Consider the following 25,257-nt stretch of genomic DNA (forward strand, 5'->3'; position numbering starts at 1 on the left):
TGACTGCTCAACGCAGACTGTAAATGCTGGACTGACATTCTATTAATTCAACTATAGTTTAAAATTTACTTAAAGTGCTAGTTATTCTGTTTACTTTATTTCCAACAGCCCTGCTAAATTATCTAATTAACTCTAGTAGTTTTGTAAGTCTCTCAGATTATCTAGCTGTGTAGTCATATCTGCAAAATTATGACAGTTCTGGCTCTTCTGCTCTACTGCCTTTAAAACATTGTTAGTTAATGAACTAGACCCTATAAATTTTGAATAAAGTGGATAAAATTGGCATCTCTATCTTATTCCCGATTTTAATAGGAATTCTATTAGTGTATCAGCTTTAAAATGATTGGAATTCAGTTCTGATACTCTGTCATTTTTAGGATGTTTTATTTATTTATTTTTCTTTCAGGAATAACTGTTGAATTCTTTGACAATTTTTTTGGTATAGAAATAGTCCTGTCAAGGGGTGGGTGGGGACAGAGAAAGGGGAGGGCATAGGTGAGCAGTGGGGTCAGGGCAGGGCTATAAACAAAAAAGAAAAAACAAAAAGAAATAGTCCTGCATTTTCTTGTGTCAGTGTAGTTAGTGATGTTGGTAGATTTCCTAATGTGCCATGCTTGGTTTCCTAGAATAAGTTTAATTTATCATGATGGCTTATTATTTTTAAGTTGTGTTAGGTTAGAGTTGCTTAGTTTAGGACATTTGTATCTATATTCCTAAGTGTGATTAGTACTTTTCTCCTTGTGTGCCATCTATGTCAGATTTTAGCGTTGAGCTATGTCAGTGTTGTACAAAATGAATTAGGAGATTTTTCCATGTATGCTCAAGGACAGTTTGAATAACAGAAATACCTCTTCCTTTAAAGAACCTTTTTACATCACAATCTGGGTCTGGTTTCTATTTTAAGTAGTTGATGATTCTAGAGTAGGAATACATAAGTTAGACCAGTAAAAAATGAACAGAACACTGAGAAACAGACCAAAATAACATACAGTTAATATATTCAAAATTATTAGATCAAATTGCTCGGGAAATGATGCATTGTTATTATAAATAATGTTGGGAAAATTAGCTTTCTATTTGGAAGACAACAATATTAGAGCACTACCTCATACCATGTTCTTAAATAAATTTTTATTGAGTTAATAATCTTAATGTAAAAATTAACTATTAAGGCATTTGAAGAATATATGGGGACAATATTTTTATTACTTCTGGGGGAGCTTTCTTAAGACAGTCGGGAGCCCAGAACCATCAGGGAAAAATTGACAGGTATATTTAGATTAAAAATGAAAAAAAAAAATTCGTGTGCATAAGACACTTACAAACAAAGTTAAAGGGAAATAGCAAAGTGGCAAACCTACTGGCAGATATTATCTGTCACCCTTATAAAAGGTAGAAGGTTTTAAATATTTATTTAGTAACAAAAAAGAAGGCAAAACTCAGAAATTTGGGGCATACTACAGAAGAATCGTTAGGCAACAAATATATGACTACTTTGGCAGCATCTCTTACATATTTAAGTATACAACACTCTTGGATCCGGAAATTCCAATTCTGTGTCTTTATCCCACAAAAATGATAGCATTTATTATTTTAGTCATGTGTGTGTTTGCACATATGTATTTGTATATTTGGTTAACCTTAGGAAGTTGGGAAGGATACACTTCAAATTGTTAATGTAACTGTTACGGTGGTTCTTTTGGAGGATAAAGTTAGATGGTTGTAATTTTAATGACACCTGCATATAGCTGTTAGTATAACAGCTCATACAAGTAAATGAAACTAGTAATATTAAAAATAATTTGTTTTAAGTTATTTTCTTTTAGATTGTGATCATTTAACTGTACCCATTTGGGACGTAGAAAAGTATTTGCTATGCCAGATATTATGATTATTATGAGCTAATTAAGCTGTTTATTTTATATACTCTTTGTAAAGAGCATTTTTACAGCAGTATCAAAATGGCTTCTTCCTATGCAAAAAGAAATTAGCTCTGGTCCTTAGAAGAATATTTGTAGTAGAAAATTTGGAATTTTGAAGAATATTTTAAATATATATTTTTTAAGCTTAGGATTTTATGTACATGTGTGACACTTGGAATGTGGTAAACTGCCATTTGGGCAGATGCTGTGTCTTGCTTAATTTACATTTTTGGTTCTTAGCTTAGTAAGCAGTACCATTAGTTGATTATTTCTCTTGATTTGACTAATTCTTATCTCTTGTAGCATTTAGACATTTGCTGCATGAAGCTGTGTAGTCTTATTTAGTCTTATTCCTCACAGTTTCTAAAATGATATGAAATCTTCCTAATTTAGATTCAAAGCAAATATTTAAGTAATTTAGGCAGTTCAGTTATTGAAAAGTTTATTCATAAATTTCTTATATAAATACATTATATTTATATTGGTTCAATTGATTTTCCTGTTAAATAATATGGACAGTATTTCTTTCCTTACTTAATGAAGGAGTGTTATTTCAGACCACTTGAATATCCTTTAGTTCAGATCTGAGCAAACTACAACCCACGAGCCAAATCTGGCATGCTGCCTGTTTTTGTCAATAAAGTTTTACTGGAATACAGCCATGCTCATCCATGTGTGTTTTGTCTGTGGCTGATTTGCATTCTAAAGGCAGAGGCTGGTAGTTGTGACAGACACTATATGGCCAATGGAACTTAAAATATTTATGTCTGGCTTTTTGTAGAAAAATTTGCTAAACCGTGCTTTAGAACATTAGAATAGTCACTGTGGATTGCGTTACAAAACCTCTCTTCAGGCTCTCAAGGGAACCTTTGGGTCAATTCTGTCTTTTTTTTTTCTTTTAATTCTCAGAAAATAATTTATTAAAATGTATCAATCACATGGTGAGTACAATTTTGTAGTAGCATAGACACACATTCACAGATTTGTTACAAAGAAAACTGAACAGGTGTTGAAGTGAAGACACTTTAGTTGTGGAAATGGAGAGCAAAATACTTTATTTTTTAAATCCCAGAGACTGAAATGCTTAAAGATATGTGTGCATTAAAAAAAAAAAAAGCAAAAAAAAAACAACAACAACAAAAAAACGTGTTATCACCTTGAAGAGTGTGCCTAAACCTGCCTATTTCTAGAAACAGTGATTTGAAGCTGAGAATAACTGCATGAATGGAACATTGACTAATACACTTAGAGGGGGACTGCTGAAGAAAGGTGACATTTTTGCTTCACATGTCTTCCAGTGGGAACAGTGGATTCCTAGCTTCCTAACTAATGTCATCATGAACATAAAATTGTTATGCCACACTGACTGAAAAATCATTACCTCATAGTCTATGTTCACTACATTTGCAGTTATGTTCCCATATCATTATTCTTTTTTTTTTTTATTTTTTTTATTTTTTTAATTTACATCCAACTTAGTTAGCTTATAGTGCAACAATGATTTCAGGAATAGATTCCTTAATGCCCCTTACCCATTTAGCCCATCCCCCCCCCCCACCACCCCCCAGTAACCCTCTGTGTGTTCTCCATATTTAAGAGTCTCTTATGTTTTGTCCCCCTCCCTGTTTTTATATTATTTTTGCTTCCCTTTCCTTATGTTCATCTGTTTTGTCTCTTAAAGTCCTCATATGAGTGAAGTCATATGATACTGGTCTTTCTCTGACTAATTTCCCGTAGCATAATACCCTCTAGTTCCATCCACGTAGTTGCAAATGGCAAGACTTCATTCTTTTTGATTGCCAAGTAATACTCCGTTGTATATATATACCACATCTTCTTTATCCATTCATCCGTCAATGGGCATTCGGGGTCTTTCCATACTTCGGCTATTGTTGATAGTGCTGCTGTAAACATTGGGGTGCATGTGCCCCTTCAAAACAGCATCCCTGTATCCCTTGGATAAATACCTAGTAGTGCAATTTCTGGGTTGTATGGTAGTTCTATTTTTAATTTTTTGAGGAACCTCCATACTGTTTTCCAGAGTGGCTGCACCAGCTTGCATTGCCACCAGCAGTGCAAAAGGGATCCTCTTTCTCTGCATCCTCACCAACATCTGTTGTTGCTTGAGTTGTTAATGTTAGCCGTTCTGACAGGTGTAAGATGGTATCTCATTGTGGTTTTGATTTGTATTTTCCTGATCGTGAGTGATGTTGAGCATGTTTTCATGTGTCGGTTGGCCATCTGGATGTCTTCTTTGGAGAAGTGTCTATTCATGTCTTTTGCCCATTTCTTCACTGGATTGTTTTTTGGGTGCTGAGTTTGATAAGTTCTTAATAGATTTTAGATACTAACCCTTTATCTGATATGTCGTTCGCAAATACCTTCTCCCATTTTGTCGGTTGCCTTTTAGTTTGGTGATTGTTGCCAATTCTGTTTATGTTCACAATTCATTTAGTCAAACATTCACCAAGCACCAGTTTTATGCTAGGCACATTTCTAGGTGCTGGAGACAAAAGGAGGCAACAGTGAACAAAGCACATAAAGTTCCTGCCCTCATGAAGTTGCCGTTTGAGTGTAGGGGAGACAGATAATTAAGCATGAAGATTGTCCTCTTAAAAAGAGCAGATTTTTTATTTTTTCTGATTAGAGGGCTCATGGATTTATTATAACAAAATATGATACCGACTTAGGTTTGCCAAATATGTTGCACCTTGACTAAGTATTATATGGGATACAGTGTCCATTGTTATTGAGACTTATTTTCTATATTGGTGAAGTTTGTAGAGGTCACTCTCCCTTTTGGGTAATTTTGGGTTCTTAATGTGTTATTAAGTTTAATTTCTCACTGTAGATGTTAGGGGCTCAATAATTATATGTAAAATTCATTGGCTGACTATATGTTAAATTTTCTGTTAGGAAATTCAATGCTAAAATAAAAAATAAATATTTAACACATCTCAAGTACTGTGATACATAGTTTATATATCAAACCTCATTTACTCGTAGTAACTCTATGAGTTATTATTATAATTCCCTTTTTTGGGGTGATAAAACCAGCGTTCAGAGAGGCAAGGTGAAACAGTTCAAGGATAGCACCTGTTCATATTAGCATCTTGGTCTGACTGTCTCCAGGGCTGGAGCTCCTGGCCAAAGTGCTGCTTAATACTTTTTTGAGGTTTGCAAATAAGTGTTTTCAAGTTGGCATTAATATAAATGGACTTTTACTTTTAATTGCCCTTTTATCCTCTTTCTTCCTTCCTTCCTTTCTTTCTTTCTTTCTTTCTTTCTTTCTTTCTGATTGACATTTGAAGATAAAAGATAATTTTTTCTTTTTCCTTCTGTATATGTTTAAGGTAATATAATCCAGGGAAGTGGAAAAGAAGGAATCTGCAGAAAGCGATTAAATTCATCAGGAAGTTCAAAAAATACATCAGCAGAGCAAGACACAGGGAAAAAGTGCAAAAATGCTGATCAGGAAGAGTCTATCATTTCATCCAAGGTGATTTTTTAAAAAATTTATTATTTGGGGCGCCTTGCTGTCTCATTTGGTAGAATGTGTGACTCTTTTTTAAAAAAATTTTAAAACATTTGTTTATTTTTTGAGAGACAGAGACAGATGGTGAACGGGGGAGGGGCAGAGAGATAGGGAGTCATAGTCCAAAGCAGGCTCCAGGCTCTGAGCTGTCAGCACAGATCGTGACGTAGGGCTCGAAGTCATGAACCGAGATCATGACCTGAGCCGAAGTCGGATGCTTAACTGACTGAGCCACCCAGGTGCCCCTAGAGTGTGTGACTCTTGATCATGGCGTTGTAGGTTTGAGCCCCAATATGGGTGTAGAAATTACTTAAAAATAAAATCTTTAAAAGAATTTATTTGATCATTTGTTTTCTTTATCAAGTGTTCTAGGTAAGAATTAATTATATGTTGTATGCAGCAAGGAAAAACCCAAACTGCTATTTATTACTGAGTTTATGAAGATAAAAACTAGCCCAGATTTTTTTTGGCTTACCAAAACTAAATTTGTACTTGCTTTGTAGAAAACATATCTATTTAATTTAGAAATTTTCAGACTGGAAAGAAAGTGGAGACCACTAGACTCTGGTTGTAATTGGCACCTCCATTCTGAAAACCCGGTTTCTTCTATTTCATTGGTCATCCTCAGACTGCATATGTAGCCACTTTTTTCTTCATACCTGTGATGAACAACTGATAGGCTAGTTCTTAATAGTCTGTTGCAGGATTATTTCTGGGCTAATTTACAATATTTAGAAACCTTCTCTTTCCTCTTTCAGTTTTTGCTAACTCATTATAATGGTTTGGCTGACTTAAGCATTCTTTAACACTGGGTACTTAATGAAAATGGGACCTATTATTGGATGCATTTAAAATGAGAGAATTAGAGAAAGAGAGAAAGCATGAGTGAGCGAGCAAGGCAGAAAGTTCAGGTATTTTTCCTCTTCAGAAAAGGGTGGCTTTAGGTAACAGTTCTCGTGATCTGTAGTTCTGTGGCTAAGCCCTGTGGGTGTCCATCTTTTTAGTCTTAGCAGGAGCCAAAGGAGTAGGATTGGTTTTAGAATAGTGTATGCTGGGATGATTGAAATGCAATCAGGTCTTCCAGAGGGTCAGGCCTTTTATAGTACTCACCTCACTCCTGCCTCCTCTCCCATTAGAAAAGATCTGGCTTCTCACTGGATCCTTTCTTCCAGCTAGGGAAGTGAGGTCTAATCCCCATGGGCTCAACTCCTTTGCTTACTTATGGAGTGAGGTTTAATAAATGAAAACAAAATGTTTTCTAACTCACATGTATTGACCATAAAAAGCTATTAAGATAAAACTTGTTTACTTTGAGCCCTAATATGCTCTATTCTCTGAACATATTAATGTGACTGCCTTTTGTTTCCAAGAAGAAAAATTACTTTTTTCAGAAGAAAATTTGTAGTATGCATATTTTGCTATGTTTATCCCAACCCATTACCCAAGCTTGGTAATTACAAGTAAAACTTAAGACCACTTTCTTAATTGATAGATTGCAGAGAGTAGCGAGCAGTAAACAGATCCGAGATATTTGAGGTATTTGTGAGATTTTGAAGACACACAAATTAGACTGTCTGTGAGTTTTGTGACTCTAATAATGTCTGGTCATGAAGATAATTGCTCTGAAATTGTCCGTATTTCTCATTAGTTCTTACATCTTCCTGCAGCTCCTTACAGGTTATATAATTGTCCATTTTGGGAGTGAACATGAGGGTGCTTGAATCTAACTTTAAAGAAATAATCTACCTAATTCACATAATCTAATTAGGGCTCTGTTATAAACAGAACGAAGCCTACCTGAAACAACTTAAGCAGGTGGCATCATAAGGCGTGTTAATTGTTGCTGGGGAGCCAGGTCCCAGGAATGCCGGAGCATTACTTCTCCTTCCTTAGGGTTTCTGAGGGAGCTTCATCTCCCCTAGTACAGGAGAAATAAGCCTCAATTTTCCATAACCTTTTCATAACACTTTACGCAGGGCTCTCTGGTAAAGTGGGGCCAGAAAAAGTGACTTAGATTAAAGAGCCAAGCAGAGCCTTTCCAAACTCCATGCTCTGTCCCTGTCCAGTTTCAGTTTTAACACTGGTTGGCAGCTGATCCTAAGGGGTTTCTATAGCGTGGAGCAGGGGAGGGAAAAAGTTAAAAGTGAGAGAAAACAAGAGGCTGGGCCTACCTAGTTAGTCTAATGGCAGGAGATTACCAGTTACAAGAGACTAAGAACGGTTTGGCCAGGACTATAGAGTAGACGTAGGTCAATTTACTTAGAAAGAATCACATTCTCTTGGGGAGAATTGGTAAGAAAGGAAGTGGAAAGAAGGGGCAGAAATCACCTTCACCCTCTTGGGCCCTATTCCTGAGATTCTGATTCAGTTGATCTGCAGGGCCTGTGCAACAGTATTATTGTAAATAAACTCCCACAATTTTAATGGCACTGAAAGGTGAGAGCTACTGATGTACCATCATTCAACACCTTAGAGGAAACTGTGGACCAAGGTCATATTGCTAGAGATCTCGGGACTCAAATGTAAGTCTTTCCATTTGGGGTATAATGGATTTCTCTACCACACAAATTAGACTGTCTACAGGCTTTGTGACTCAATGTCTGGTCATGAAGATAATTGCTCTGAGATTGTCCATATTTCTCATTAATTCTCTTACATCTTTCTGCAGCTCCTTACGGGTTATGTAATTGTCCAATTTGGGAGTGAACATGAGGGTGCTTGAATCTACTAACGTTAAAGAAATAATCTACATGATTTACATAATCTAATTAGGGCTGTGTTACAAAAAAACAGAAGGAAGCCTAACTGAAACAACTTAAGCAAATAGTATTATAAAGCGTGTTAATTGTCTGCTCCTGGTAAGCAAGCTACCCTAATATTTAGTGACTTAACAGTGTTTTATTATTTCTGATAATTCTGTGGGTTGGCTGGGCTCAACTAGGCAATTCTTTTGTGACACCTTTTTGGTGTTGAGCTGGGCTGCTTTCGGCTGGGAACTTAGCAGCGGCTGGAACATCCAAAATGGCTCTACTTGCATGAATAGTGCTTCCACAATGGTTGACTGAATGACTGGCTGCTGGCTGGGCCTCCCTTTCTCCACTTAATGATTAAGTAATCTAGGCTGAGCATCTTTACCTGACGGCTGGTTTCCAAGGGAGTGAAAGTAGAAGCATCCTTCTCTTAAGGCCTACATTTGGAACTGGTGCAGTGTCATTTCTGCTGCGTTATTTTGGTCAGAGCAAGTTACCACCAGCCTAGATTCAAGGGGAGGGGATAAGGACTCCTCTGCTTAATGGATAAAAGGATGGAAGGAATTGTTGGCAGTCATCTTTGATGACTGTCACACAAAGATGAGGAATAACTCAGTTTCCAGAATGGAAAGGAAAATACCAAGAACTATGGATCATAAAGACCAGCTGGGACAAGGGGCTTGATCACAATCATGTTGGTCTGTGGTTTTCCCATCTTTACCTCTTGAATCGTTCTTCACTGTTGTCAGCAGGCTTGTTTCACCTGGAGTACGACATGGTCACTGGTAGCTCCAGGCTCATGTCGTCTAGTTGTTCAGAGGAAAAATGAGAGTTTCTCTGTGGTTTCTTCTGTGTTAAGTTCTAGGGACTTGGATCATGAAATCTCCACTTAGGCCCTTCATAGTGGTTGGGGAGATGAAGTAGTTTAATTACCCCTTTCTGAGTCATATATGCACTCATTATCAGACAGATGGAGGAAAGGGGGTTGAGAAAGAAATAAATACTAGGCATTGTATTTTTTTTGCGGGGGGGATACTATAGTTAGATCTGGATAAATTCAGAGAGGAGGAAAACTGGTAGTTTTTAAGTTGGTCGAGATCAGCCTAACAAATGAGATTTGGAACAGTTGGGAACACTTGGGTTATACCATAAGGTGAAAGAGCAGATGTGAGGAAGAAAGGGCTTTCAGAATTTCAGTGTATCTAGAGGGGATTCTCTTGTTTTGACTTGGCCTCTATTGAGCAGTCAGGTGTCAAGGTGGTCAATTAGGACAAAGAGCCGAACTGAAAGTGACTCAAGCCTTTCTTCACTTAGTGCGACGATGCAAGCAAAGGGGGAAATGAGTTGTCAGCTTCCCAGTGTTCCATTTTGTCCCAAGGAATGGCACTTGGCAAGGGTCAGGTAGAAGAAGGTATGAAGAATCTTCTAACTGCTGAGGAGCCCTGAACCAGAGGCTTCTGCCTCTTTCTAGACCAGCAGGAAGAAGAGGAAGAGCTAGGAGTGGAAAGGTACAGAGTCAAAGTAGAGAAAAGTGCCTGTGCCTCAGCCAAGGCCCCCCATAGGGAGATCTCAGTGGAGATCCCAGAGAAGGGCCTTAGCCAATCACCCCCTTCCCCCACACACCTCTCCAAAGAGACCTCTGGATGGAGGCACCTGGGCAAGGAATGTCCCATAAGTATGGCTGGTCCGGCACGGCTTGAGTCCTTGCTTACAGCTCCTTCCAGGAAACTGTAGCATACTGGCTGTGTACCATGTCTGATGTGGGGAGGGCAGCTTCCCCCATGAGGCCTGCCAGTCAAAGCCTTGTGATTGTCTAAACTTGCACTTGAAAGATCACATATAGAGTTTTGGCCTAGAGCCAGACTCCTCAGTCTGCACCTTGCTCTACTGACTGCTGTTTCACATGAGTTCCAGAAAGACCAAGAGGTCTGAGTGTACTCCACCCAACTGCTGTCTATTCCTTTTAACCTGAGTTAGGGCTCCCACATTGAATCCCACATTGAATCTCCTTTTCTGTTTGATAGGCTTGACTAGACATCGTAGAATGTGGCATATTAAGCTAACAATTTACGATAATGTAATCTTACCTCCATTTCCACCCCCCCCCAACCATATTTGTCTGACCCAAATCTAACTTTCACATTTAAATCTTTGAGTACTTCTAGTAATATGCCCTTGTTTGAGCCTTGGGACTGATAGGTGATAACAGCAGGTGGAATGATATTGACCTCTCGGTCTAGCTACAGGGGTCACAATTTCCTAAGTCACAGTGGGAGTCTTCGCCAGTTAACCCTGAGCATCCCAGAAGTCCATTCAGGCGCTAAGATATTAAAGAGATATAAAGAGAACAAAAATACCCAATTTAGAGCATCCTGAAGATAAAGGCTATTCTGCCCTATCAGGATGCTTTAGTGATTTATTTGGCAAAACCAACAATTTGGCAAGTGTTTATCTCAGAAAGTGTGAATCTGAACAACTGATCATAGAGTGTAATGTAGGCCTATTGGTACTTTGGATGTATCATTTTTCCTGCCAACTTGAAGACTGCAGTCAGGGTTATTCAGAAAGAATTTTTTAAAAAGTCATCCAGAATATCAAAAGGTCCAAGTATTCAATAAAGTCTTTAAGGCATTACCAAAAATAGGTTGTTTATTCTTGAAAGCTGGTTGGGGGGGTGGGGTGGTATTTTGAAACTATCTTCATTTGTCTTGAGCACATTAGATACCTTGGCTTGGCTGCTTATATTATAGTTTGTTTGGGGGAAGGTGTATGTTTGGGGGGAGGAGAAAGATGCTTATTTAATCTCTTTGAAGGAGATTTTGTATTAGGTGTTGAAAGATGGCTGGCATGCTAGCAAGTGGGCATGACAGCAAGAAGCGTCAGTGAATGGCACAGTGTGAGCAGAGGCACGGAGGGAGGGAAGCGTGTGTGTCCCGTTAGTGTACATTTACACTGGAGTGTCACCTGCATGCTTGCATGGACGTGTGTGTGGATGTGGGTGGGCGGGATAAGGGGAGGAAGCCACTGCAGTAGACTGGGGAACAAATCAGGATGACGCTTGACACCAGACTGAATAGAAATCAGGACTGTATTGTATGGCCTCAGAGACTTTGAGAAGGAGAGTAAGATGGTCAGGAAGATGGCTATAGCAATGGTATGTAAGATGGAGGTGGGAACCTCCTAAGAATCTGCCATGGGAGGCCATAGGGAATGAAGGCCTGAGCTAGAATGGTGGCATTGGGACCAGAAAGGAGTGAGGGATAGGAGACACATTTTGGAGAGAGAACTAACAGAACCAGATGACTTAACAGCATATTGAGGAGAAGGTATTGAAAATGTTCTCAACACAACAGAGGAGTAGGTTTGACAGTTGGGGGAGGGAAGGGAGTAGCTGCTTGCGGTGAGGCAGTGGTAGCATATCTCTGAAAGCTGTCTAATAGACTGAAATGAAAGTCTGTCTCACGGAGGAGGTAAAAATCAGCACTAAGGAGAGAGTTCTGTTATATCTGTGTTATTTGGAAGCAGACTTGGAAACAGTGCATTTAGAGTATAGGAATATATGGAGGTGGAGGCTTTGGCAGTGAGAGCCATTTCTGGTTTCACTGCCTGTTCTGTATGTATATGCAGCTTCCCCTGTGCTAATAATTGCTGACGTGAGTATGCTGGCTGTTAGGTATTTCATTTCTCTGTATACAGATGCCTGCTGTGGAGTCTTACTCCTATTTCTTTATGAAAATAGCAGGGGAGATGAAGAATATAACTCTTATTGTGCAGCCATCTCTTAAGTAAGGCTATATTCCCCAGAGCTCCTTGATACTGGTTTAGTACATCAAAGAATCCTATATCCTTTGCTTCTGACTAGCCATATAATGCCATTTATGGCATGGCTCTGATGAGCCCCACAGAAACATCTTTTTATTCATTCATTTATTCAGTAAGCATTCATTAAACAAATAGTGGTAATATAATGGCATTGATAATGCCATTGATAAAAACAACTTACACATACACATACACACAAGCATTTATTGAGCCCTAATTATGGGCTAGACCCACCATTAAGATATACTTATTTCATTTAATTTTTAGAAAGTCCTGGAAAGTTGATTGATAATATCCCCAGTATACAGATCAAGAGACCTGAAACTCTGAGAGTTTATTTTACTGTATTTTTTTAATGTTTTTATTTATTTTTGAGAGAGACTGAGTGTGAGCAGGGGAGGGGCAGAGAGAGATGGAGACACAGAATCCAAAGCAGGCTCCAGGTTCTGAGCTGTCAGCGCAGAGCCCAACATGGGGCTCGAACTCGTGAACCGTGAGATCATGACCTGAGCTGAAGTTGGACACTCAACTGACTGAGCCACTCATGTGCTCCAAGACTCTGAGAATTTAAATCAACTTGTTCATATTCAAAAGTTAAGAAATGGCTAAACTGATAATCAAAATATGATTTTTTACTTCAAAGACCTTTCTAATAATCATTACACCAGCAGTCTTTCTGTTATATGCAAGGAATGTAGGATAAAAAGTGAGTAAGAGAGCTGATAAGTAGTTCATAGTCTTATGGGGGACATACTTCAAAATCATGAAATAACGTGACACCACATTGATTTTTCTGGGGGCCTTGTGGACTGCCTAAGCCAACTTCTAGGGAAGGGATCCTCGCATAAGTGATCTGAGTTGAATCTTAACAGAAGAGGAGTAGGCATGAACCAGGTGCAGAAGAGGTAGAGGTAGGACTCCATCCAAGTAGATGGGTAGCAGGTACAGGAGCAAAGAGGGTACAAATAGTATGCCGGGAACTGTTGTTCTTAGAATTCTCAGTGTAAAGCTGGGCAACAATGTGAGATGAGGTTGGAGCTGGCAGTGGGGACCAGTTGCAGAGGGAGGACCTTGAAATGTTTTTGGCCACGAAGATAATCCTGGCAGCTCTTTAGAGGAGAGATGGAAAGAGAACAAAATAAAAGACAGGGGGATGAGGGAGGAGATCAAATTAAGAGAATGTGACCGAGGTTAGTAGCATTAAGGATGACACAAAGCCGTTGGGTTAGAGAAATCTTTAAGAAACAAAACTGCAGGACTTGTTGCTTGGATCTGGGCAGAGTGAGGGAAAGGAGTGAAAGACTTCCAAGTTTCTGGCTAGAATAGATGGAGAAGTCTTGTTGGCAGAATCTTGGGTACAGAATTCAGGGAAGGATTTCAGTTTTGACATTTTGAGTTCAAAGTATGTAGGATATTGAGGAAGCAATGTCTAGCTAGTGGTTGAGTATAAGTTTGAAGTTCAAGAATGAATGTGGGACTGGAGATTGGAACTTTCTTTTTTTTTTTTTTTTTTGAGACAGAGAATGAGCAGGGGAGGAGGGGGGGGGCGAGGGGAGGGCGGAGAGAGAGAGAGAGAGAAAGAGAAAGAGAAAGAGAGAATCCCAAGCAGGCTCTGCACTGTCAGCACAGAGCCCAATGTAGCACTCAAACTCATGAAGTGTGAGATCATAACCTGAGGTGAAATAAAGAGTTAGGTGCTTAACCGATTGAGCCACCCAGGTGCCTCTGGAGGCTGGGATTTTTGAATCCTTAGTATGTGGGTGCTAATAAGACTAATGCAGGACTTTTAAGGCAACTTAATACAGACATTCTTTCCAAGGGTAGCAAATTACCTCAATGAACTTGAATTGGTAAGAAGTTCTTTATCCTGTCTCTTCTGGTACATTAAAACTTCAGGTGGTTTAGGGGCAAGGGAGGGCATGCTGGATTAACAAGACTATTTTAATAGCCTTAATAGTACATTCCAACCACCTCCCAGTCCAAGATCACCTTACACTAACTCCATGCTCCTTGATCCCTGAGGCCTCTAGCGTATATTTTTATAGCGAAGGGAACCTGGGTTCTCTATCATGAATCTTCAGCCTCCCACATTTCATTCTTCATATTTTCATCAAATCTAAGAAATAAGCAGTGTGGGTTCTTATAACACATGGACCTCTCTGCCTTTCTTCTGCTTCTTCCGAGTACAGAGTACCTTCCATCTTTCCTATCCCCTCCCCCGCCAGTTCAGTGACTCTGGCTCCTGAGCTCTGTAACTGGCACAGGTTGAATTTGTGTCTCAGCAAACTTACAAATTACTGCATGTAATGGATTTTGGGGATCATTTATAAATAATTGAAATCATGAATGTTAAATTCTTGAATGCCAAAAGTCTACTGAGTATCAATATTTCATGAAGTTCCATAAAGAACATTATGAATTCCAGCTTTTGTGCCTCTTCAAATATATTTGAGAACACCTGATCCATAGTATTGATACCTGTGTCTTTATCACTCCTTTTTCTTTTAGAATAAATTATCATGTTAAACTTATTCTTTGTGAAGATTTATTTTAAGAAACAGTAGGGACAGTTGAAATAATGTTAAACATTTCATATCTTATATTTCATTTTCTTTGGTTTGCTTTTTATTTTTTAAATGGCAAAAAATACATGCTATTGTCAAAAAATAGAATGTCAGAGCATGTGGAGTATAAAGTGAAAATCTTGATTTGCCTTATCCTTCAGTCCCCTTGGCCTTACTAATATTTTGGTTTGTATCCTTCTAAACCTTTTATTTGGATTTGTACAAGTAAGTATACACATAGGTATATAGGGTTTTTTTTTTTAAAGCTAAAATCATAATATATATGTGTATATATGTGTGTGTGTGTGTGTACATATATTTAATTTTTAATTTAAAAATCCTTAGATACATATATAGAGAGGTCTATTCATTTTCCACCTCTGCACGGTGTTTCATGGTAAAAATGGATTCTAATTTATTTAACTACTTCCCCAGTTGTGTCCTTTTTTTCCCTATCATGACTGACAGGATGTTGAGTGGGATTTTTTTCCCTCTATCATCTGAGAACTGCTGCTGCTTAGGCCCAGAGCTGGGGACAAAAGTACTAAGTGTAGGTATCTCATGTGTGAAAGGAGCCCCCAGCAGTGGTAGCCAGGCCTTTCCTTGTGAAGCTTATTGAAAGATTTGAGAAGTGTTCACTACTCAACCCCCAGGCTTTATACAAACAGAACTGAGAGGCCAGAAAATTTTAAGATTTAGGGAGTGCTGTGTTTGTAGAGAGACGTTATGTTCTCTCTTTTGAAAACCCAAAGTGTAAGAGAATTCATTGTGGAATTTAGAGATGCCAACAGGAATAAGAGACTGGCATTTTATTGAACATCTGCTAACCTGCCCTACTTCTACTTAAACGGGGAGAAAGAAAATTGGTGAGTTGACCCAGTGGGGAACTGCCAAGTGGGGAGGTGGGGCAGGATTGCCCCATTCCCACCCCAGAGTTCTAGTCCCTGGCATTTGTCAGTTGGTCCTATACTGGAGGGAGAGGAGATTGGGTTGTAACTGAGCAGCTTGGGAGAAAAGAGTGTGTGTTATAGACAGGTGTGGCATGAATGCCACCAGCTGAGGGTCAGCTCCAAGAGGTACCCAAACAATTGCCTTTCCCATGGGTTATTTATTATTATACAAGAAACATAAGAACTAGGTTCCTTTTGCAAGGTCTTTAGTCAGTTTGGATTGCATTTTAAAGTTACATACTATGTTTCTTAAAAAAGAAAAGACTATCAAAACATTTAAGTAATTAGTCCCAAAGAAGTCATGCTAATTAGTATCTTCGCAGGAAATTTGAGCCATTGGCTATTAAGTAATATTAAAACCAGCTTTCTCCAGATGGCAGGCCAGCATACATGAGTCCTTAGTTATAAATTGGTGTGAACCTTCATATATACCTGTTATGTTGTCATCACATCCTAGAAGTGGTTACCAGCAAGACCGAAGTTTATCTGACAATGTTTCCACTCCACAGGATGTATAAGTAATTAAAAAGTTGTTTTTAATAGGATATGACTAGGTTTAATGTTCCTGGTGGTAAGTACAGATTAAAAAGGTTCTGCAGTGCTAATGAGAATATTTACTTGGTTCAAAACACTCTTTGGTTAAACTGAAACTTTTGTTCAGACCACTTCAAGGGAGTCATATTTATTTTCTGAGTCTTTCATGACACACCTTCATACCAATTTTTCTGTGAGGGAGGAGCAGTTTTGTTTTAGCTAAAGGAAAAAAGTCATGATTATATTTAGAGGGCAGAAATAAAGTATTGCAATAACTTAGAAATTATAAAGACAGTTCAAGTTAAGAGCATGACACATTATTGAATGGGAAATTTTAAAGACTAGTAGTTTTGGGGGGAAAGATTATATTCAATTGGAAGCAAAGTTGTATTCTCTTATGTTTCATTTGTATTTTTCTGGTTATTTTTCAGTGAATGTTTGACATAATTGTAAAGGTTTGATACAGCTGTAAATTCCTTTTCTAATAACTGTAGATTGTTTTAAAGCTACCAAATTAGAGAGATGGAAAACAGCATTTTAAATAATTTTAAAATGTGAATCTTGAAGTTTAAAAAATATAATATTGAATGAATCTTGCAATTTCATGCCTTTTATTAAGTTTACATATTTCTTTTAAAATACGTTTCATTTATTTCTAGTATCTTCTTTCTGATTTACCTTGTAGGAAATGCCGCAGTCATCTTCTGCAATCGTATTAAATAATGCAGAAGTAAATAATAAGAAGGCTAATACACAGAGAAGTGAAATCCCAATAGAGGAACGTGGTAAGGTTCCTGAACATAAGATTATTATGAAAGGAACACGAGATAAAGAAGGCAAGATGATGGACTGTTCTGAGGGTTACTTGACTGCCCAGGACAAGTCCTTCCACGAGGAGTCTCAAGGATCTCCTCCTGAGTCCAGTTCTGATCTCTCCAATCCTGAAACTTTGCATGCAAAGGCAACTGATTCAGTTCCACAAGGTTCTGAAGAAAACAAGATCAAGAGGACATCCTGTATGTATGGGGCAAACTGCTACAGGTAAAATGAAATTACAGGTAGCACGAAATTCTGTTGTTTCCATAGCATGTAGCTATGTGGTACATGTGTGTTAAAAGCCTAATAAAATACATTGGCCTAAAGGTTAGGAGCTTTATCATGTTTCTGCTGGTTTGCACTGTCTCAGTATTCATTCCTGCAAATCCTGCTAGAGACTTTCAAGATACTGTGAGGGAATTAAATGTTTCATATGTAGACATGCTGATTAATGCAAGGACATGAACTAGGCAGTCCAGACTTGAGAATTTAATCACCCAGACCTAAACACTTGCTTATGCAATGTCTTATTTAGATATTAGAAAGATGACTTCATAAACAGTTGTATATAATGTAACTATCAAGAGAATTGTAAGTTGTGTTTAAGGCATTCTGCTGGTGCTTTTTTCTTTATATTTTTCTACTTGTGTTTGTGAATCACCATGATACTTTGTTTTGGGACCAGGAGAGTTCTGTACCGAGTAGATGTCATGAGTTTTGTTTTTAACAATGTAGCTCATTGATTCAATTTCTGGAATAATTAGATGTGTATTGCTTGGTTTCCTGCCATATCTTACAAATTATTTTTTGTAGTATATCTAGAACTCTAGTATACCCTATTAATTATTTTTTCTGTATATTTGCCACCCTCCTAGGAAGAATCCTGTCCATTTTCAACACTTCAGTCACCCTGGAGATAGTGATTATGGAGGCATACAAGTCACGTGTCAAGATGAGGCTGATGAGCGGCCTGAATGTCCCTATGGAGCATCTTGCTATAGGTATGTACACTTGAAATGTTAGCTGTATTCCTTTTCTCCTTCATCTCTGTTGTATGTTCAGAAGCAATTGCAGGCAACTTCTCACTTCAAGCCTTTTACTCTTTAAACGTCCATAGATAGCAGCTTTTCATTTTGTTCAAAAGTAGGATTATAATGTTTCTTTTAGATAAACATAAATTGTTGAAGTTATTAACCTTGTAAGTGCCTGAATTTGTTCCTCATTTCTAACTTTCCAAAATGCAAATCAGGTAATTGAAAAGCTGTCGATGCTACCCCATTGTACACTCTATCCAGACTCCTTAGTGTGACATAAATCAATTCAGGATGTTATCTCTGCCTTCCTCAACTCCTGCCACTCCACCATTCTTGCCAACACAAGAAACTCGATCCTCATAGAAGAGTACCTTTTCCTCTTTCCTTTCATAGCATCTTTTGCCTGTCTGTGTCATGCACAGTAGAATTTACCTTATGAGATTGCATTTGTTTCTTTACTTGAATGGCATCTCCTCCAGACAATAAGTTTCTCAACAGCAAGGACTATTTTATCCTTGTGTCTGCAACTTTGTTTAATGAATGAATGAACTAGAAATAAATCAAACTACCAAAGAAAGTAGTAGTGATTCCAATCTTAGAGAGCTTTAATTCCAAACAGCTATCTTTCTCAGATAAATTTGGAACAGTTTACAGAACCTACTGTTCTATTTGAAGTTGTTACTGTTTCTATGATTGTGGTTTTCAGTTGGAATGCAGGATAATCCTCTGAGGCTAGAAAGAAAAATCAGAAAGCTTATGCCTTATTATTTGAAAATTGCTTTGTTTCATTCCAGCAGAACATCTTGCAGACCTCTGCATATGCAGGTGACATATTTATGAAGAGGGGCATTGCAGGCATTGATAAAAGTATGACAGTTTAAAATTAATTTTATTGCGATAAGGGTATCTATTTAGAGAGAGAAAATTGGAATCCTAATTCACACCATAGTCAAAAACTGGATTCCAGATGGATCATAGAACTAAAACGTGAAAGAAAAAAACAATAAAGCTTTAAAGATATGTGTAAGAACATTATTTCATAGTCCCAGACTAGGAATTGTTTTCTAGAACAAGATAAAAAAGCAATAACTAAAATGGAAGACATTTAATTATTTGACTACATTAAAATTAAGATTTTTTTTATACATCAGTAGACACTATTAAGTGAAGATAAGCTACAAAATGAGAAAAAAAATTGCAACCACATAATTGATAGTTGGTATATATCCAGAGTACAGAAAGAGGACTTAACCAATTGCTACTGTTTTTCTCTTAGTGACATGTACAGGCTTTTTGTCCAAAAGGAAATCCAAATAGTGAATAAACTTATGAAAAAGTATTCAGTATCATTATTAATTAGGGAAATTTCACACAAGCATGTACACACATGTGCATACATGTACACACAGACACACACACACACACACACACCCTTGAAGTAACTAATTCCCTGCTCCCTTTTATTCATTCAACAGATATTTCCCAAAGAATCATTAAATGCCAAGTACTGATGAAACAATGTTGAGTGAGATTACTTGTAGAAGAAATGTGTGTCTGTCTGTCTGACTATCTATCTATCTTTAGAATAAAATACCTTTCACAGCTCATGGTGCCATGATGATATTCCTTTTCCTTTTTAGGGAACTTTAGGGAATATTTTAGGGAACTTTTGTAATATAGAATTTTATTCATATCCATAAGTGGGGGAAATGTAGAACAAGTTCCAATGAAGCCATAATTTATTTTCAAGTATTTGCCAATATTGTTGCATCTATACTTCCCTCTCCTCCACCTGCTATCCCTACCCCTAGATTATTTTGAAGTAAATCCTTGATGTTGTATCTTTTCATCCCATTTTATTCATAGGTATTAGGGTATATCACTAAAAGATAAAGACTTTCTAAAAATATACTACAACACCATTATTAAATAAATATCATTTAGATCCTATCAGGTATCCCAGTTCTCTTATAGTCTCTCTCTCTCTCTCTCTCTCTCTCTCTCTCTTTTTTCTTCTTTGATTTAGCAGCTAGTTAAGGTCCATATATGGCGAAAGGCAGCCGTGTTTCTTAAGTTATTTAATCAATAGGTTCCTCTTCCTTTTTTTTCCTTGAATGTATTTGTTGAAGAAAGCTAACCATTTTTTCTTAGGAGTGTCTGATTGTCTGGATTTTGCTGACTGCATTACCAAATTGTCATTTATTATGTTTTCCTGTAATTCCTAATAATTGGTATTTAGAGCTAGAGACTTGATCAGATAATCAGTTCTAAAAATTGTAAAAGTTGCCTGGTCCTATGAATATCATGTCCCTCTTAGTCTCTAAAATGCTTCTTGCTATAAAGTCTCCTTTGTCTAATACTTACAAATGTTTAGGGGTTGCTCTTGATATACTATTATTAATTTATAATTTAGTTTTGTTGTGGTCATACATTTTTTAGAATTTATAATGTATTGAAATTTGGTTTTGGCTCAGCATATGGTCTGTTTTTGTTGAACATATGTGCACTTATATATGCTGTGATTTGGGGGAGTAAGGTTCTGAAGTGTCAATTTGGACAGGTAATTATAGTGTTGTTCATGTATTTATTATCTTTGCTGATTTTTTTCTGTAGTTGTTCTATCAGTTACTGAGAAAAGGATGTGAGAATCTCCACTGTAATTGTGGGTTTGTCTATTTCTTCTCTTAATTCTGTCAGTTTTAATTAATGTGCCACCTGTGGTCTGTCCTCAGTGGAAAAGCCATAAAAATGGGAAACTCACTCAAGCTGCTCCCTTTTTCCATGTATTGACTCCCCTCTGCTTTTGGTAGCTTTCCATTGCCTTAAGATTATGGTTTGTTTGTTTGTTTGTTTTTAAGGTTATTTATTTAATTTTGGAGAGAGAGACAGAAAGAGAGAGAGCACGAGCAAGTGAGGGAAAGGAAGAGAGAGGGGGAAAAAGAGAATTCCAAGCAGGCTCCATGCTGTCAGCACAGAGCCCGACATGGGGCTCGAACCCATGAACCCTGAGATCATGACCTGAACTGAATTAAGAGTTGGACACTTAATTAACCAAACCACCCAGGCACCCCAAGATTATTGTTTTTATCTTTTTTTTTTTAATTTTTTTTTTCAATGTTTATTTATTTTTGGGACAGAGAGAGACAGAGCATGAACGGGGGAGGGGCAGAGAGAGAGGGAGACACAGAATCGGAAACAGGCTCCAGGCTCTGAGCCATGACGCGGGGCTCGAACTCACTGACCGCGAGATCGTGACCTGGCTGAAGTCGGATGCTTAACCGACTGTGCCACCCAGGCGCCCCTGTTTTTATATTTTTAACAGAGTATAATTGTTACCTGCGGGAGGTTTAGTCTGATATGATCTCCTCTGTCATTACCAGAAGTAGAACTTCTATTTTGTGTAATATAGCCACTCCAGCTTTCATTGCTTAGTGTTTGTGTGATGTCATTTGTCATCCTTCTACTTTCAACCTGTGTCCTTATGTTTATTTACTTTTTATTTTATTTTATTAAAAAAAATTTTTTTAATGTTTATTTATTTTTGAGAGACAGAGAGAGACAGCACGTGCAGAGAAGGGGCAGAGAGAGAGGGAGACACAGAATCAAAAACAGGCTCCAGGCTCTGAGCTGTCAGCACAGAGCCCAACACGGGGCTTGAACTCACGAACTGTGAGATCATGACCTGAGCCAAAGTCAGACACCTAACCAACTGAGCCACCCAGGTGCCCCCCTCTGTCCTTATATTTAAAGCCTGTCTCTTGCAAATGACATGTAATTGGTTCACTGGTTTTATTTTTAATCCAGTCTGACAGTCTGCTTTTTCAGTGGATTGCTAGTCCAATTACATTGAATACAGTTGCTGTGTGTGTGTGTGTGTGTGTGTGTGTGTGTGTGTGTGTGTGTGTGTTTTGAGAGAGAGAGAGAGAACACGCAAACAGGGGAGGGACAGAGAGGGAGGGAGACAGAGACTCAAGCAGGCTCCACACCCAGGGCAGAGCCCAACACATAGCTCAGTCACACAACAGTGAGATCATGACCTGAGCCCAAATCAAGACTCAGACGCTTAACTGACTGAGCCATCCAGGTGCCCCTAATTATAGATATTTTTAAGTTTAATTTTATCATTTCACTATTTGTTTTCTACTTGTCCCACATGTTCCTTGTTCCTTTATTCTTTTCCTGACCTCTTTTGGATTGATCAAGTGTTTTTCATTCCATTTTTTTTCCTCCATTAACTTTTTAGTTATATATTCTTTTTTTCTTTCTTCATTACTTACATTTGATTTTAATAAGCATCATTGACTTATTACAGTCTACTATACAGTTGGTTCTTTTACCACTTCCCAAAGAGAACAGTAATCCTACGAGTCAATTTAAGTTCATTTACTTTCTCTTTTGCCCTTTTTGAAAAAATATTGCTGTCATATATTTCCACCTCTACATGTGTCAACTTGTAAGGCATTGCTATTATTTTCTTAAGTTTTCAGCATTAGCATTCACTTCCACTTATTGACGTATTTATCATTTTGGGTAGCCTTCATTTATTTCTGAAGTTTTATCCTTTTATCTGGGACAATTTTCTTAGTCGTAGGAACTTCTTTTCATATTTCTTTAGTGAAAATCTTATGGAAGAAGATTCTTTCAGCTTTGATGGGTCTGAAAATGTCCTGATTGATTGATTGTTTGATTGATGACTCTTCACTGGGTGTAGAATTTGAGCTTGACAGTTTTGTTTTCTTTCAGCACTTTGAAGATGTTGTTCCATTGACTCTTGCATCCATAGCTTCTGTTAAAAGTTGATCAAGAGTCACATGTTCTACTGACTGAGCCACCCAGGTTCCCTTCATTGCTTTTACTTTCAACAGTTTAATGTGTTTCTAGATATGATTTTTTTTTTACATTTATCCTATTTGGGGTTCACTGAACTTTTTTGAAGGTTGATGTCTTTGTTAGTTTGAGGAGATTGCTTAGCTGTTACCTAGTTTCTCAGATATTACTCTGCCCCATTCTCTGTCCTGTCTCATTCTTCTACTGTAATTAAGCATGCCCCATATGTCTCTTATACATTGTTTTATTATTTCCATTCTTTTTTTTTTTACACTTCTGTGCTTCAGATTGGATATTTGCTATTGATTGTCTTAGAGTTTAGTAATTCTCTCTTCTCTTGTGTCTAGTCTGCTAATAAACCTATCCAAAAAGTTCATAATTGCAGATATTGCATTTTGTGCATGTTATCTTTCATCAGTGAGGGCCCCCCTCTGTTTGGGTAGGAGCTAGTCATCTCTGTCCAGTTAGAGATTTAGATAAGTAATACCTAGGTTGATATTTTAATAAAACTCAGTCTGCCTTTGGTTTGTCCCTGTTCCTTTGGCATAACTTTTCTAAACTTTTGATGGAAAAGCAGGTTTCTGTCTTCTCAGCTCTGAAACTTCCCTTTGGAGATTTTGAGCTTAGCCAATTAGGCTACCACCACCCCATGCATCCTAAATTCTGACATGTTTCTTGAGGGGAGACTAGTTATGTGTTTGTTGCCAATCCCTTCTCCCTAGTGGGACTTTATCTGTGAAGCACAACATGAATTAGAGATTTCATTCTGCCTTTTTGAAGTTTCAGACACAGACCTTAAACCTCTCATACTTCCCAGGAACTTAGGAAATGTTTCTTAGGAAGAATCAGCCTTGGGGCGCCTGGGTGGCTTAGTCGGTTAAGCGTCCCACTTTGGCTCAGATCATGATCTCACACTCTGTGAGTTCGAGCCCTGCGTCAGGCTCTGTGCTGACAGCCCAGAGCCTGCTTCAGATTCTGTGTCTCCTTCTCTCTCTGCCCCTCCCCAGCTTGTGCTCTGTGTCTCTCAAAAAAAAGAAAAAAAAAAAAATGTTTATTTATTATTTAAAGAATAAATGATTCTTTTTTTTTTTTTTTTTTTTTTTTTTAAAGAAAGAATCAGCCTTGTGTTTGGGGTTCTTTTAGTTTTCAAGGTGTCATGACAATCCTGTGAGACCATGAAAAGCGCTACTCGTTTATCTTCTCTCAACTAGAGTTCCTCCAGGTGACTCAAATCTTATTATTCAGCCCACACTAAGAATTGGTAAAGACCTCTAGGGAAGAAAACAGCCAGTGATTGTCAGATAACCTTGGAAGGGTTTTTTCTCTGTGGAATTTAAATAGTCCAAAATTCTCATCGTTCCCACAATTCCCTCATAAAAATAATTTTTATAGTTTATCAGTTTTTTCCTACTTCTTAAGAGTATTGGCCTGTGATGATGTTCTGTATCCTTCTCAAAATCCAAATGTGCCTATTCTTGAGAAGAGTGAACATAAAATACAAAACCTTCTTAAAAATAATCAAACGTCAAATACTGTCAAAAATAGTGTCAAAAATTGCTGCCTTCATGTCATCGGTCTCTTTAAGAGAGGTCAGAGGAGAGAGTAGTCAAGAGAAAATACTCCAATGCCAGTGATCCACATATGCTAATAGAAACTTCCAGATCTATGTCTAAATATATTTATATATTCACAGAGTGTATTTTTTTCATCTGTTGAGCTGCTTGGTGTCTTGATTTAACTTAGAGATAAAAATCTGAAGATTTTTTTTTCCCTTGTTAATTTTAATTACAGTACAGAGAGACTCTTGGAGAATGTTAGATCTGATTGCTTACTCTGACTACTATTTTACAAATAAGGAAATGGGAACTAAGAAAGGTTAAGTGAGTTACCTAAGACTCCAAAGCCAGTGAGATCAAAACCAAGTTTCTTTCTTCTCTCCTCTGCTCCAGCATTTCTCTTGGCATGGCCTGACTCCACCATTGTAATGCATAGCTTTCTAAAGTATTAAGTAGACTCCACACCCAGCACATGACTTGAACTCACAACCCTGAGATCAAGACCTGAGCTGAGACCAAGAGTAGAACGCTTAACCAGTTGAGCCACCCAGGAGCCCCAGTAGTGGTTATGTTTTATTCAAATGGCAAAGTATTATTTTGGACTTGGAAAAAAAAAAAACTCCAGATAAGGTACTTTGAAGAAATTGTAAGTTTTTTGGATCAACGAAAATTTTTTGATCATGCCTAGTTACTGAAGCATGATATATATTTATATACTTTTTCTGGTCACATTATTACTATTAGGCAAAAAACATGATGTAGTAAATATGTCATTTATCATAATATAACATCACTTTAGTTTTGCAATTTACTCTTTAACAGTCTTGATTTTCAAGAGTGTATCATTGTTAAGCTGTATACCATTTAGTGCTATTAAAAATGATTAAAGAAGACAATTAGGTAATACAAACAAATTTTATTTAACACTTCATGAAGCAGATGGTCTC

The 25,257-nt window shown here is 37.6% G+C and overlaps 1 protein-coding gene across 2 annotated transcripts in view; it reads left to right on the forward strand.

The window, feature by feature from the left end:
• The window catches only part of APLF (aprataxin and PNKP like factor), an 83,912-nt gene that overhangs the window by 37,748 nt on the left and 20,907 nt on the right, over nucleotides 1–25,257 (forward strand). For both annotated transcript variants that reach the window (XM_019827312.3, XM_011281125.4), the window contains exons 6-8: nucleotides 5,276–5,421; nucleotides 16,763–17,118; nucleotides 17,769–17,894. In XM_019827312.3, coding sequence (XP_019682871.2) covers nucleotides 5,276–5,421; nucleotides 16,763–17,118; nucleotides 17,769–17,894 — 628 coding nt within the window. The remainder of the gene's footprint in view (nucleotides 1–5,275; nucleotides 5,422–16,762; nucleotides 17,119–17,768; nucleotides 17,895–25,257) is intronic.

Source organism: Felis catus, chromosome A3, assembly GCF_018350175.1.
Source record: "Felis catus isolate Fca126 chromosome A3, F.catus_Fca126_mat1.0, whole genome shotgun sequence".
Lineage (NCBI taxonomy): Eukaryota > Metazoa > Chordata > Mammalia > Carnivora > Felidae > Felis > Felis catus.